A 17,165-nucleotide genomic window follows, 5' to 3' on the forward strand; every position below is an offset into this window, starting at 1 on the left:
CTTAGATTGTCTACTAAAGCAAACCATAAAAGTAAGCACTGATAATGCTGTAAACATCCAAGAGGTCCCGTCTTATATAGTCTCGCTGCTGAAAGGGACGTTAACATACATCGAGTTCGTAGAGTACAAATAGCCCATTCTATTATTTAAAAATTCAATTTATTAAAAGTCATGAATGTTTTCCGATTCATAAAAAACATACTCCACTTATTCCTACATCGTTGTTTAGCCGTAATATTTATTGGTAATAAATATTGTCTTAAAAGGTTTCATGAAGTTAAAATCTAACGATTCTTCATTTCAAGAGTGTTTCAAAAACTTCAATGCGTTCTTCTCTCGGAATACACCTTTGATCTTACAATATTACATTTCGTCAGTTTAATACGCATAAGACGGTTTTCTCATAGCTTTACTACTTTCATAGATTTACATTCTGCAACATTTATAAATAAGTAGATATAATAGAGAGAGAGAGAGAGAGAGAGAGAGAGACTATGTAAATTTTTACTTCCCAACTTGAAATATTAGAAAATTTTCTGGTTCCCGAAATCTAATTGGAAAATTATAATTTGTTGCTGTCTAATTTTCCTCTACAGGAATTTTATATCTCAATGTGCAGTTAAATATAGTGGACAATTTTCCACCTAACATCACTATACATAATATCCAAAGCTGTCCGGATTATGAAAAGTGTTTTCACTTGTTTCTACATCGTGATGAAAATTTTCCGATTCATGAAAATTCCATACATTTGTTTCTACAGAGCAATAAAACTTTCCGATTCACAAAAAGTTGTTTTACGTTTTGCTTCAAAATGATGAAAATTTTCCGACTCATAAAAAGTTCTTCAATTTTTTCATACAAGACACAAAATATTTCGATTTATGAAACATTGTTTCACTTGTTTCTACATAGTACTGAAAATTGTGTGAGCCATGAAAATTTTCAGATTCTTTAAACGATCTTTCACTTTTTAACATTTTTATGCATGATTTCAATCAATTTTATGAATACTGAGGAATTGTTAATTGATCACTGATATTTGTTAAGAACGGAAAATTTTCCGGAAAAATTGATATTTGTTAAGAACGGAAAATATTCCTGAAAAATATAGAAGAAAATTTTCCACCTCACATCACGGCTAAACAATGATATAGGAATACGTGGAGCATGTTTTTATGAATAGAGAAATTTTCAGTTGCAAAATTTTCCGGAAAATTTTCATCGCTGTACAGGAGTGACAATTCATCGATTCATGAAAAATTATTTAACTTGTTCCTATATAGTACTGAAAATTGTCTGAGCCATGAAAATTTTCAGATTCTTTAAACAATCTTTCAATTTTTAACATTTTTATACATGAATTTAATCAATTTATGAATACTAAGGTATTGTTACTTGATCACTGATATTTGTTAAGAACGGAAAATTTTCCGGAAAAGTATAGAAGAAAATTTTCCACCTCACATCACGGCTATACAATGATGTAGGAATAAGTGGAGTATGTTTTTATGAATGGGAAAATTTTCATCACTGGTTGTGATCATTGTATAGTTGACAGTTTTCACATCGCACAGGAAGAGGAGTTGGAGTGCGTGAAGTTTCAACCCTGTGACGACGTTTGTAAATGTATGTGCCAGTAGTAAGCAATGTATCGATTGTATCTTGTGAAGCTGTGAGAAGGCGTACCATGTATGTTGCTCCTTGATTGTTCCGTATGCGGATGACTTTGTGAATGTTATGTCCCTCTTGTTGAAGTTCTTCATGAATTTCGGTGTCGGAATATGTTGGGTCAACGCCCCGGATGACAACAGACAGATATGGTGGGCGTTTTGGTGGAGGTGCTTGTTTCTGTTGTGCAGAGGAGAGAGATGTAAGAGTGGCGTTTTCCCCAAAGATCTCAAACAAGGCCTTGTTTCTGACAGTGATAGCGAACTGCGGGTCTGTGGACTTTAAGATGTAACCGTTACGAGTCTTGATGACTTCTGCTAGTGGAATGCTGGGTAGATATTTCCTGAGTTGTAATGTGATGAACTTCTCATTGCTGTACTTTGTGTCGTAATTTTGAAGTAGGAATGAATGAAGAATGTGGCGATTATGAGGCTGATCATTGGTGAGAGATGTTTGAGAGTTTAGAATGGTTGTATTGCTATTCTCATCGGCTGCATCCATACCAGAATTTGCTGAAATGTTGTCTCTGTGCTGCTTCTTCGACTGATGTCGAGGCTGCTTGATAGTATCAGCATACTGTTGTGAGTTTCGTGGGGACCTAGAATGGGTGGAGACATTTGAAACTGATGAAGCTGTAGAGCTGCCGGATGTGGTTCGCTGCCGGTTGCCAGTTTCCTTCCGCCTGACCACGTTCGTGCTCGAAGCGGACGGAGTGACAAATACCGGAGGAAGACCACCGTGCCGTCCATCCATTTTTGGTCCAGAAGCAGCTTGATCTGCCATAGCAGAGACCGATAGATTTCTAGAGAGCCGTGAGACCCTAAGGTTATGTGTTGAGAGTGATGAATATGATGAAGGTAGGACAACCCGTTTAGATAGTTGCCCAGGAGGAGCGGCTCCTCTGGCTCGATCCGTAGATCCGGGCGCCCTTGGCTTGATAAGTCTGAAGGACGGATCTCTAGAAAGAAACAGAGAAAGAGGCTCAGGATATGGAGAAGGAAGGACAATTCAAAACTTGTCACCATATATAAGGTAACGCTTCAGAGCAAGCTCTGGGAAAGTATGATTAAGAGCGTTCGTTCGTTCATAGCTAGTCATAATGACTAGAACCCTTTCAGAGGGTTACGCCCTCTCTTAGGGAAGAGTGCTGCATAAATGGAGGATTTAAGGGATTGTGTGATGGTCTCATAGAAGTTCTTTATTACATTATAATAATTGCTAAGGTCTTAAGGATCTTTCCGATCCTTAACATTTGGTAGGAAATTAACGAGGACATTGCAGTTAGTGTAGTATTGTACAGAACTGGGACAGCAGAAATATGGAAAGAATAATGGATATCTAGTGATAAAGTATATCATATTTGTACATTGTGAATGATGAGCATGAGGGATGAGGCGAGGTGTGCTATCATATCACAACACAGAAGTGTTAGTCAGGCAGAGGAAGTTATCTTCTCGCCTAGGGGCTGCTCTAGGCTTCAATGTAGACAATGGGAGCCCTGTTAGTGGCAAATGGATTCAGTGTGCAAATGATGGAAATATGAGTGGAAGATGATAATGAACTTAATAGTCTGTGAGGAGCTCCTGGTCTAAGGCGTCATTAGGTAGAGTGTAGCAGTAGAGAGTATAGAGTGACGATAGCGGTGGAGGGTAATATCGAGATGGAGAAGGGTGGAGAGCTAAGTGGTGCATAGTATTCAGAAGTAAAGGGTGTTTGTTTTTATAACGAGAGCATATGTATGCGAGACGTAAAGTTTCAAGATGAAACTGAAGTGTAGGAAACTGAATTCGGTTGTACAAGTCTGCTGTAGGACTAGGCAGTTTGACTCGATATGCAATAAGGAAAGCATGTCGTTCTAACACTAATAACTTTTCGTAAATTGTGCGGGTGGCCACAATCCATGCAACGTTTCCGTAAGTCAGCACAGGGCGTAAAAAGGCCTTGTATGTATTCAGAATTGTGTTCGGTTTCAGTCCCCAGGACGTTCCGGTGAGCCTTTTAATAAGTTAAGTCTATTGTATGCTTTAGTTTTGACTGTTTGAAGATGTTGTTTCCAAGTGAGATGTTTATCGAATGTGAGCCCCAAGTAAGTCACAGTTGAACGTGTCTGGATGAGAGTTTGGTCTACTTCTAGTGAAAGGCAGTTAGGATTTCTTCTGACTCTTGATGTTCTATTCGGAGGAATAAAGACGATGGCCTGTGTTTTTGAGGCGTTGATCGTTAGCTACCATTTGCTGCGCCAGCGAAGGAAACTGTTAATTGCTAACTGTAGAGTAGTGTTGATGGATTGGATACTAGATCCTAAGGCAAGAAAGGCAGTGCCGTCGTCATATTGAAAGAGGTGAATTTTATCAGGAAGTGGAGGCATATCGGCAACATAGAGAAGACAGAGGATGGGACTTAAGAGCGATAGGGACTTTAGAGCGAGAAGACAGAGCCGACCCTTGACGTACTCCACAGTGAAGGAAAATAGGATGGGACTTAAGAGCGCCTGAGCTCCCACCTATAACTTTTGCCTTCAAGTCTTTCATTTACGGTTATGTGTGATTTCACGTTTAACAGAGACAAACATTTCAAGTATTTGTACTTTAAATAGTCTAAATTAGTTAACTATATCTTTTTCATAAAGTTTATGATATAAAACTATTGTTCAAAGCCTTTATATTTTAATAAGCCTTCTCTAAAAATCAATGCATGTGAATTGTGCTTTCATCTTCCAAGTTCTTTTAAACTATATGTTGAGGACGTTTATATGTTTGTGGTCAATCCTTTCGACAATGATATCTCGGAAACTACAGGCTCTAGAAAGATGACGTTTTCACTGAACGATTGGAAATTTTGCGTACATTGTCCATTTCTAATTGAATATTTAAAACAAATATGGCCATTATTGTATATCCCTCATGTGTTCGTTTCATGTCCAAGTGCTGAAAAACGAAGGATAACCATTTCTCCAGGCTGAGATGAATCTTTATTGTTTGGAGTGTTTCGCCCAATGAACACCATATATCACTGACATTATAATTAATTTTGTATGTAATGTATTTGCTTATTATATAGTGCATGCAAGAATAGAGAAAACACTGATCATACATGAATTATAAACTCCAACCGGAAGTATGTTCAATCTTGCAAACGATGCGAGATATTGAAAAAATAATCCAAAAAATATCCCCTTTATGGTATAAGGTACCCCTTTTGATTTTTATCAAGACATCCTTAAGTTGTGTCTCTAAAGGGACATGTACAAATGATGTGAAGAATGACAAGGAGATTAAAGCTCATATGTGAATGATGCGCTATGTAGAGAGCGCAGGTTCAGCTAGTCTATATATTAAAATGTTAGGTTTATATGTTTGTCCCCAAATAAAGGTTTATATGTTCGTCTCCACCCCTTTCGACAATGAGATCTCGAAAACCAAAGTACTAGAAACGTGCCGTTTTCACTGGTCGATTCCAAATTTTGTGTAGATTGTCCAGTTTTAATTGAATAGTTAAAAAAAACATGGCTGTTATTTCTTTATTACATTTTTAGGGGTACACTGGACGTGTTAAAATTTTTAAAAGCTAAAGCATCCTATCCTACGAGTTATACATTCCAACACCATATCGTTGTATATAGGGGTGTATATCTCTCAGGTGTTTCTTTCATGGCCAAATGATAATGAAAAACGTAGGATAACCATTTCTCTAGGCTAAGATGAATCTTCATTGTTTGGAGTGTTTTGCTCAATGAACATCATATATCACTGACATTATAATTAATTGTGTTTGTAATGTATTTGCTTATTACCTATTGCATGCAAGAAGAAAGAAAACACTGATCATACATGAATTAGAAACTCCAACAGGAAGTAGGGTTAATCTTGCAATCGGTGCGTGATATTGAAAAAATAGTCGAGAAAATATCCCCTTTATGGTACCTCTTGCCGATTTTTATGAATATGTCCTTCACTTGTTTCTGTAAAAGGACATGTACAGATGTTGTGAGGAATGACAAGGAGATTAGTTTCGATATTTTGATATTTTTCAATGTATTGATCTGTAAATGCAAATCCGGATATCGCACAGGCCTCTTAATCAACTGACAACTTGAATAATATCTTCTATCGTATCCAATTGCAATTAATGATACCATGTGTTAAATGAAATGTATTTGATAATTTATCTACTCATTTCAAAGTGACCAGAAAATTCTTTCTGCGGTCTCTTGTGCGCGTATATAAAATGTTGAAGAACTTCGCACTGCTGTAGTAAGGTGATGCAAATTAGTCATTAGACAACATGAAAGAATTTACTGCTTCTTACTTTAAAATACTGTACGACTTCTGTTAGCAACCATCAGCTATGTTTTTAGATTATCTGAACACCGTGTATGACTTTATTGTCACTGAATGTTGTAAAGATTTTTGTCTTTTAGGGTAGAGCTAAAAGATGGAACACGGGAGATTGGACTTTCCCTATCATCTTTTTAGTACACAATAGTAATAACTATAACAAATATTTATAAGTTTCTCTAATAACATGCATCTTAGAGAGGGGGTGACTTAGAGAGTTGGTGTTTGTTCAGTCGGTGGAGATGGATGCTTTCTACTATGTTCTGTCTTCTTTTATCCTGAAATGTCGGCTGACTTCGTCGATCTTCGTTACTTACCGATCGTTGTCGATGGTGTACGACGTCTTCCTCGTGGTTGCCGTCTGCAGTATGTTTGCAGCTAGCACGTGGGGTTGAAACACGTGCAACCTTACAATATTTATTTATATTATTTTGACTGTGATTTTATTGTTTTTTTTACTGCCGATTTTTTGTATTGCAAGTACACATTTGTCTGCCCATTTCTCATTTTTCTTGCTTTTAAACACCTCGTCTCTTATTATGACAAATAAATAACATTATTTTATTTTGCAGTGATTGCGAAACGTTCTTCGGCCGTGAAAGCCTTCTACCCATCATGGAAGATAATTCTGTAGTCTGTGAAACTCAGTATTCTAAAGTCGTGCCGTTGGAAGGAGGAGAAGTAAGTTCTATTTCTTAAGTGTGTAAAATAATTGCATATTTTTTTCTATTATTTTTTCAGTAAAATTCATCTTTAATTTCAACCAAAGTTAAACATAAATTTGACAGAAAAAATCCTTTATTTTCTGAGTTTAGCGGCGAGCAGCTAACGGTGTTTGCATGAAAAAGTTATTCAATTATTCACTGTATAAATAATTAAGTTTTCAGGCCATGCTATACACTATGAGATAAATCCTAGGAAATATCTTCGAATTTATCTTAGGAAAATGTTACATGTCTCGTACGAAATCCTACCTTTTCTGCCATACACCTGAAGATTTTTCCTGTTCCACATCAATCCGAAGAGGTACCATGTCTTACAATGCATATTCAGCCAGCAATGCTTTCCATTCACTTCTGCCTTGCGGTCTGTTGTGACAGAGCGTTGACTTTGTATTATATAAAAATGTATGCTCCACGTATGCACTAATAAGTACGCAAATAGCATCTCCGTTGGCGGGGAGAAAACAAATTTGTTTTCACTTTCTCTCACCTGATGTCGCTTAAATCAAAATCTTACGATTTTTTTTTTCCAAAATAGAACGTGCTTCAAACAAGAGAAATCTCAGAGGATCGTTCAGAGCATAGCAAATGACATGCGATCTGATGCCATATACGTTGAGATTTTGGCTCTAGGAAAAATCGTAAGAGATACCTAGGATTTACTAATAGTGTGTAACAGACCTTTCTTTCGAGCAACAATAGGGGAGAAGAAAGTGGGATGATCGTGAAAAACTCGAATTCGATATCTCAACAGATAACGTTTTTTCTGACCCCTGCGTGCTGAGTGATTTTTGAATGGATTTTCTCGAGAGCGGTTCTAAAGATTTTCTCTATTTTTCGTAGATCATGACCAACTCTATAATATAGTACAAATCATATTTCGGCAAACACGAAGTAGGAATAGTTTGCTTTTGAGGGTGAATTCTTCCCGGAAAGTTTTCTCAAAAACGACTCAGTTGACTTTGTTCATACAGAGTGTGATAAAAAACACGGTGTATGATTGTTTTAATAGCAACTGCTGACGTTACAAAAATTTGATGTAATTTTTCCAATATCCTGATCCATTGAGGCAAGCAGCGTCAAGTTAGAACATGTTCTGACTTGCCAGTCAGCATTTAGAACCTCATCAAAAATTTCTAGGGTAAGGTTCTGTTTACCGTGTCTGTCGCGCATCATGGATTTCCGAACAACCCGTGAACATTAATTTCTGTTTCAAGTTGCAAAAAGGTGCCAAAGAAGCTCATTAATTGTTGAAATTGGTGTATGGTGAAATTGCTGTAACTCTGAATACTTTACAAATTGTAAGAGTGATTTAAAAGCGGAAATGTGGCCATAGAAGACGAGCAACGTTCGGGACATCCACCAACCTCAAAACCAGAAGAAAGCATGCAAAAAGTGGCAAAAATTGCTTGCTAAAACAGGCAAATATCTACTCGAGAGTTTACCGAAGAACTTAGCATCTTGTACGTGTCCGTGAAAAGCATTTTAACCGATACTTTGCAAATGAGGCGAGTGCAAAATTTATTGGCAGACTTTTGAGTGATGAACAGAAGGAAAACAGAGATTTTGGCCGGGAAAAATGTTCCTGTCTCTCCTTATCCGCCTTACTCACCAGGTTTAGCACCATTTGACTTCTGGCTCTTCCCAAAAATATAAAACTCTGCTTAAAGGAAAACGTTTCGACACCATTCCTGACATTGAGAAGGCCACGACAGAGCAGCAGAACGCCCTTTCAAAAGAAACCTTCCAGAAATGCTTCCAGTTATGGATTCAACGTTGGGATAAGTACATTGCTAGCCAAGGACAGTACTTTGAAGGAGGCTAAATCAAATTCCGTGTGAGCTTATAACTTTGTTTCTAATAAAATGATTCACCGTATTTTTTTTATCACACTTCGTACTACAAGATAAATGTTTCATTTACATCTCTGCAACATAATGTAATTTCTCATGACACAGTCCGCAAAGAATAGTTTACTCTTAGGGTTCTTTTTTATTACAATTTTTCCAGAAGCTGTTCCATTGAGTTTGTTCATATGTAATAACTATTTTCTTAACATTTCCATAAATAATAAAAGTCAATTCTTATTAGAAATATGCACAAAGGATCCTTAGTAGCAGAGACAACATGCAAACTGTTTCCTGTAACCTTGGATTGCAAGTCAGCCAAGCTTGCATCCAGTTTGATTGGAAAACGTGCAAGCATACCGCAAACTGGATTCCAATAACGAAGTTACATGAGGGCAACCTTGCATCCAGTGTTCCATTCAAGCTTGACGCAAGCCTTTTATAGGTCAAGTCAATAGTCAATGAACGGCCAGTGATGCTATGACGCTCTGCGAAGAGTCTAAAAGCGTCTCTTGCAAATACAAGAAAAGGAAGATTGTACGAAAGCAAGCGTCTCAAGTGCAAGCGTAGGAACCCAAACGCCAAGCACGCGCAAACTGGCCGAAAGCTTTCTTGCTACTAGGGATTAGGGGTGTTCCGGATTCTGGAATTCCGGAATACTTCGGAATGAAAATCTTAATTCCGGAATCGGAATTAAAAATTTAGTTATTTCGGAATCTCGGAATTCCATAATTTCGGAATCTCGGAATTCCGTAATATCGGAATCTCGGAATTCCGTAATTTCGAAATCTCAGAATTCCGGAATCTCGGAATCCCGATAGTTCATTCCGAAATTTCGAAATCTCTAAAGTGAATTCCGAAAGTTCACCTTGAAATATCGGAATTCAGGAATCTCGGAATTCCGGAACTTCAGTCAGAAATTTCGAAATTTCTAAAACTCGGAATTCCGGAATCTCGGAACTTCAGCTAAAAATTTCGGAATTTCGAAAACCCGAAACTCCAGAATCTCGAAACTTCAGCTAGAAATTTCCGAATTCCAGAATATGAGGACTTCGGTTCAGCACTTCTGAATCTTTGAAATTCGAAATTCCCAATAACGGTACGTCGATCCAGCATATCGGAATCTCGGAATGCTGAAATGTCAGAATCTGAAATCTTCAAGTAACATGATTATGAGATAGACATCAACACTCAGACAATGTAATGATGAAACTTACTCCCTTTTACTCATTGTTAGTGGCGACAATACTCCGTCTTTCTGCAGAACGAAAAGTGCTGAGCAGAAGGACTCATTGAACAAAGTGTAAAGACTTCATTTACTGGTTCTTGTTTTGTTCTAATGTTCTACCCAAGGGCAGGCTCTAACATGTTTATACATCGTTGCTAGCTGGGTCACTAGTGCAATACGGATAGAGTATCGACCAGTTTCTTCCCTGCGTGGCTTCAAAATGACATATAGAAAATGAAAAACTTAGAAACAGGGCGAAGCCATAGATTGCGAGTTTCGTATTCATTACCTATATATTTACTTGCACACTTGAACCGAAAATCCGCTGCTATTATATCACCCTCGTACTCCTTAATGTTTAGAAGTCAGGTTCTGGACACGCAGCTGAAATGCTCGCTCTGCGCACGAAGAGATTAAGTTTATCAAAAATACTTGAACACTCAACTCCCCTTAAGATACACATTTCAACGATTGATTTCACTTTTTATCTCGAAAACTATGGATTCGACACTAATATCGATAGTTTCCAATTATTGTTACATGCCACCTCTTCCCACTCCAACCATAGTTGCTATGGGATCTTGAGAGCTAAACTTCAACTTAAATGGAATCGAGAGTGTCAATGTTCATCTCAGCGAAAAAACTATGAATTCCGAATTAATATCAGTCGTTTCTAACTATTTTTACATGTCACCCTCTTTCAATCTACCTCCTTGCGAAGCTAGGGGGTCTTACAGTCACAATTTGTTTCCAAGTTGTAGTCATATGTGTACCAAGTTTGGTTGAAATTGCTTCAGGTGTTCCAGAATTATGCTGGAACAAACATACATCCATTTTTATAAGACAAAGCATCTAGCTCTTCTCCCTCATAATTTTCTTAGTTTTTAATTTCTTGTATTAGGGAAACAACTTTTCAACGAAAACATGTGGTTCGGAGCTCACATAACGTAGTCGGTCCCAGCAAATAGTTTTTCATAACGTAGGTTTTGCATAATGCTGTACCATAATTACAGGGGTGTAGCCAGCAGGTTTGTGTAGGGGGGGCCCGTCGTTTTTGAGGGGGGGCCAGCTACAATGTACAAAGCCAAAAAAAGAAATGTGTCGCTGCTAGTGTTTTTGAGGCATGAAAGAAAGGAAAATTTTGGTTTCCTTTTGGAAGACTAAAAACACTATTTTAGCTTATTATTATTATTATTATTATTATTATTATTATTATTATTATTATTATTATTATTATTATTATCCATAAATTATATTCAATATAGTTTTTATTATGCTTAAAGGCGGATTTTCATGTGTCCTTTACCTCCGTGAGTTGCGAGCGATTGTGCTAAACAGCCAATGAAATCACGCATCGGAGATGGCGCGCTACACTCGCGTCAGAGTAGAAAATTGTTCAATTCTGACGGAAGTAGCGCGCGTACACTATTGTATTCACTGACTAACATGGCGGAGGTAAGAACAGCGTTTGAAGAAATGCTCGTAGAACAAGTAAGAGAAAACAAAATTTGGACAACCTTAAGTATCCGAAATACAAGGATTCAGTATTAAGGACAAAAACATGCCATCAAAACGATAGCTCTCCTTCGGGAATCCATTATCACAAACGAAAGTCGCAAACTTTCTATTTTACGCATGCGCATTAGCTAGCGAGTAGTAATTTGGCGCAATACACGCACGGGTGTATGAAAACGAAAATAATGTACGATGAATACGCTACATGTGATGCTTCCGTTCTAACGCGGGCATGAAAATCCGCCTTAATCAAGAACTACTGCCCGGGACCAAACGCTATACTTTTGTGCATAACTATAAAGGTAACCAAGAAAGTTCTGTCCCTTTTCGTGGAGGTCTGTGTTCAATTGGACCTCACACTGTGAGTTGAATGCAAGTGGAGATAAGGCGAACGTCAGTTGTTGGTGTGGGTATATCCAACATACTACCTGGTTGTGGCAATTCAGACACACCGTGAACTTGCGTAAAGACAGAGGGAACACGGGACATCCACAGAGCGTCATAAGAGCATGTATGCTGAACGAGTTCAAATGGAGATCAAACGCCGCTGTAGCGGGACAGAAGATATGCCAGGCCTTTTGTGAGGGTGTCGTGACAACGCGGACAGTGCAGCGGTGGTTTAACAAGTTTAAGGACGGTGACGAAACACCCGAAAACACCACGTGCCAGAAGACCAACACATATACAAAGAGGAACTGGAACTACAATTCAGTATGTGGTGAAACCATTCAGCAGCACATCCATCAACTTGTGAAACACTACAAGTTGGGTCGATGGGTCTCTCATATTTTGACTACGATCCAGAAGGCAACGCGGCAGTCGCCTTTGTTTATTTACTGTTTCGGAGCCATTTCTGGACAGGGCGTTGACATATGATAAAAAGTGTGTCCTATACGAAGCTCCACGGCGCCGTCATCATTGGTTAGCATCCCATGAACCGATTTCAAAACAGCAGAAACCAGCACTATACCAGAAGAAGGTCCTTCTCTGTGTTTGGTGCATCGTGCATCGGGAACTGCTACCAGCTGGTCAGAATATCAGTTCAACTGTGTATTGTCAGCAGTTGAGCTGTGCTCAACAAAAACTCAAAACTCTGGAGCCATCATTCCTGAATTGCAAATGGGTCCTCGTTTACGGGACAACGCTAAGTCCTACGTGGCTAGGATGACTCAGGACACCATTTTCTACCTTGGATGGGAAACAATATTGCAACCACTATATTCCCCGGGTATTGCACTGTCCGATTATCACCTGTTCCATTCTTTGGACAATCACCTTAGAGGACCCCAGTTCAAATCCCTAGTAAAAGTCAAAAATGCACCTCATACTTTCTTCGTTTCACGGCCCACCAAGTTCTACCGCGATGGATTGCATTGCCTTCCAGAATGTTTTCAGAAAGTCGTCGATGCTGATGGGACTATTTTTTTTATCTTCCAGGTTAGGTGACATATCGATGTTCGAAGGTGGTGGGTGAAAAAGCAACAAAACTTTTCTTGGTTACCTTTATATTTAAATTTAAGACCTTGTATACAGAACCTGTCTACACAAGATTGGTTTTCTTTGAAATTTCACTTAATTTCTTTATGGTTTCGTGACAAAAATATTTATTTATTATTCGTGACTAAAACAAAACAGAATTATTTTATTACACTGAGTAGAAATAAAAGAGAGCAAATGAAATCCAAATTGAATAAAAGCATTGTTTCTCACCAAATTTTCCATCCTCTATGTCTTTTAAGACACTTGTTAAAGCATATAAAATATACTGTACTTACAAATCAGTTTAGTACCTTTGTTTTATGGCTGTATTTGTAGTACCTTGTTAAAACGTTTGTCTTCGAACTTCAAGTATAAATCGCAGTAAATTGTGTAATCTGCTGTCACAAAAAAGTATCCTATTTTTCGATCGGTATAAGGAAGAGATGATACTATACTATTTTTAGATCGGTATGGAAAAACAATATTTCTCCATACTATTTTACCATAAATTAATTGTCAATAAACTTTGTTACTTTTAAATGAATGAAGCGAGATAATTTTACTATGATATTTTAATAGTTGGTCATTTGGGGGGCCAGGAAACCATTTGGAGGGGCCGGGCCCCGATGGGCCCCCCCTTGGCTACACCCCTGCATAATTATGTAATTTTTGTAGATAGCATGACACAAAAATTAATTCAATTATACCATAATACATTTTTTAATACACAAAATGAAAACTTTCCTTAATGTGAAAAGTATTTTGCGTTAATATAAAGAAGAAATAAAAATATGATAGATCTGAATTGCGGAAAGTTGGAAACTGTATTTAATATTTGTAACAACAGTGGGAAAATATACAATCAATCTAGATTTCAACATAAAGTAATAATGAAATGCCATATAAATAGAATGTTAATCCTTTCATATTTCTTTAATTTAAAGGAAACCTATAATTAACCTAACCCGTAATTTTTTCTATCAGAGCTTTACATAATAGCGGATTCTTACTCTTATAAGTTAGGCTACCTGTTCATAAGATCAATAAAATAAACAAACAAAAAATACCTTATTGTGTTTAAAGATGTTGGTTAATGCAATATAAATTTCGTATAAATTTTCATAGATTAGAATATACATTATTACAATTAATTTACAAAAACTAAAAAAAAAAAAAAAAAAAAGTACACATTACCTCAAATCCAATACTATCATTGTACAACATATCAATACTTTTCTGAACACGGTACTCGCGGTTATAGAATAATCTTTATATCGTCGGACTCTGATGTATAAAATCAGTTCTTCGATCCCGATTCGTGAGAGGATAGTTATGTTCGCGACAATATTCAAAAGAATAAATGTTTTGAAAATTAGAAATAATATCCCATATATTTGATGGATACCATTAAACCTGATTGTATGCGTAAATTATTTCTACTACAAAATTTTACTTTTGAAAATTCTTTTATTCTTTCATAGAGTTTTCAGTCTGGTTAGTTTTACTAGAACTAAAAGGCATAATGGAAATGTACATTAACTACAAATTAAAATAAAAAGTACTTATCATGATGAAACATAAGGAAATGTTATACAAATAACATAATAATAATATATATTACGCATATTTAATACTTAACACTAGAAAACTAAGAAAATGTTATACTGTACAAACAACATTTTAAATACGAAATATTATGAAACTTAAAAAAAACATATTAATTGAAATATTATATTGAAATAATGTATTAACATTATGAAATCTAAGGAAATGTTATTTGAATAATATACAGATACATCTATGCAGTGATAATGACACTGGTAACTATACCCTTCTCAATAGCTTAAATTTACCGTACCTTTGAAAATAAGAAAAAACAGATACAGAGACCGACAGAAGTATTGGAATAATATAATTAATACTTTATTTACATTGTATGTATTATAAACAACATACATCATATTTGCTTAGTAGTGTTGAATTTGTAAACATATAAACGTTACCATTATGTGTCTCCGAAACTATATTTAAAATATCATAATGCATGTATTTAGCACACAATATATAGAGTCTACTATATTTCTCCTGCGGTCTCACTTATAGGACGACATAACGTCTCCAAACGAGTAGACACATGACTGGATGCATGTTTTATGCTCCCACCACACAATCGTTGTATTCATACTGTGCCTCGCAACAGCAGCTCGCAATTGTAGTGTAGAGCTAAGCATTCACAAGTGACATGGGCTGTAAAGGTAAGGAGACAACAGTAGAAGAGAGAAATGTTGTAATTAATCTGTACAAACAACACAAACCCCCCTCCGAAATTGACAGTACAGTCAACAGAAGCAAAATCATGGTGTTCTCCATTATTTAGCGCTTCAAACAGACTAATAGTGTTGTGAATAAGCCGAGATATGCCGCTTCCTCTAAATTTACTACTAGAGACAGGAGCCAAACAAGCAGAATCCGGCATCTGAGATTAGAGGAAGCCTTGAACAATATTCTGGCACTGTGATGCACACAGGAACAGTTGGATGGGTTTTACATTGTGCCGGTTACAATGCCAGTTTTCCTACGAGGAAACCATGTCGATTGTGTGAATCAGAAAAAGGGTCTAAAATTTGTTAACCTGTATAGGGAAAGCCAACAGAATTCTGGGATCACGTTCTCTGGTCGGATAAAAACAAATTCTGCTTATACAAGGATATGGACGTGTTACAGTGTGGAGGCTATCAAATATAGCTAAGAACATGGTAGCTACAGTGAAACATGGAGGCAACAGTGTGATGGTATAGGGATGTATGGCTTCATCAGGCGTTGGGGAACTGGTGCTCATAGATGAATCATGGACAAGTTTGAATACAAGAGAATTCTTGAAAACAATCTTCAGAGGAGTGCACAGAAGCTAGAATTGGAAAATGGTTATTACTTCTATCAGGACAATGATCCAAAGTATACTGCGGAAATTATGAGGCTTTGGATGGTGTATAACACTCCTCACACTTTGAAGATACCGACCAAATCACCATATTTAAATCCTACAGAGAACATCTGGAACGAGCTCGAAGATCGTGTTAGGAAACATCACATTAGAAGTAAGGAACATCTGAAAGAACTTCTTCACAGTGGAGAAATATGAACTCTGCAGTCACCACAAAAAAAGTACAGTCATATTAAAAAAAATTATGTAGTAATCCATAGAAAGGGGAACATAACTAATTACTAGCTGTTCTTTGTTGAATGCTGATATCCAAATGTAAACAAACTATTTTCGTCCTTTCTGGTAGTGGAAATAAGTATCCGATGCTTTTCATGAGTTTATATATTTAGTAGAAGACTCAACTTTATTTTGTAGCAGTTGTATTTTTGTCTACTTTCCTTGCATACCTATAGAAATTATAAATCTAGTAAACATGTTTATATTAGAATAATTATGCCGGACTCTGTACTTCGTGTTGATTTATGAATTCTCTGTTATACTAAGCCAGCGAGGTGGAACAATGAGAAAATTTAGCTTATATTCAATAGTATACAAACACAAGAAACACAAATCTCCGGGTGTAGATGAAATTCCGGCTGAGTTAATTTTAGCTGGAGGCGAAAAATTGTGGAACAAGATACACAAACTCATTCTCCTTATCTGGAACAAGGAAGAATTGCCACAAGAGTGGAAAGAATCAATCATTGTTCCAATTCACAAGAAAGGCGACAAAACTGACTGTAATAATTATCGAGGCATTTCTCTTCTGTCAACATCCTATAAAATCCTTTCAAATATTCTGTTAGCAAGATTGACCCCATACGCAGATGAAATTATTGGAGATTATCAGTGCGGATTTAGACGAAATCGATCAACTATCGACCAAATATTTACCATTCGCCAAATACTCGAAAAGAAGTGGGAATACAATACCCCGGTACATCAACTATTTATTGATTTTAGAAAGGCTTACGACTCGGTTAGGAGAGAAACATTATACAACGTTCTTACAGAACTTGGAATACCGAGAAAGCTAATTAGATTAATTAAGATATGTTTAAGTGAATCCCAAAGTAAAGTCCGGGTAGGAAAATTTTTGTCCACGAGCTTCCACGTCGAAAATGGCCTGAAACAAGGAGATGCGTTGTCGCCATTATTATTTAACTTTGTGCTGGAATACGCCATAAGGAAAATCAAAGATAGCAACCAGGGCCTAGAGTTGAACGGCATTCACCAGGTTATGGCATATGCTGATGATGTAAATTTAATAGGGGATGATAGGAGAACAGTAGAAATAAATGCAGAGATCTTATTAAACGCTTGCAGGGACATGGGGTTAGAAGTAAATCGTCGTCGGCAATTCAAAACCTGCTATGTGCATTT

General features: G+C 36.9%; 1 protein-coding gene across 1 annotated transcript in view; it reads left to right on the forward strand.

Annotated features, from left to right (window-relative positions):
- LanA (laminin subunit alpha) overlaps positions 1-17,165 on the forward strand; it is a 402,631-nt gene that overhangs the window by 116,506 nt on the left and 268,960 nt on the right. Inside the window, exon 4 of the mRNA XM_081744326.1 lies at positions 6,581-6,689. Within this exon, the coding sequence (XP_081600452.1) occupies positions 6,581-6,689 (109 nt within the window). The remainder of the gene's footprint in view (positions 1-6,580; positions 6,690-17,165) is intronic.

Source organism: Thermobia domestica, chromosome 17 (genome assembly GCF_964235325.1).
Source record: "Thermobia domestica chromosome 17, izTheDome1.hap1.1, whole genome shotgun sequence".
NCBI classification, from domain to species: Eukaryota; Metazoa; Arthropoda; class Insecta; order Zygentoma; family Lepismatidae; genus Thermobia; species Thermobia domestica.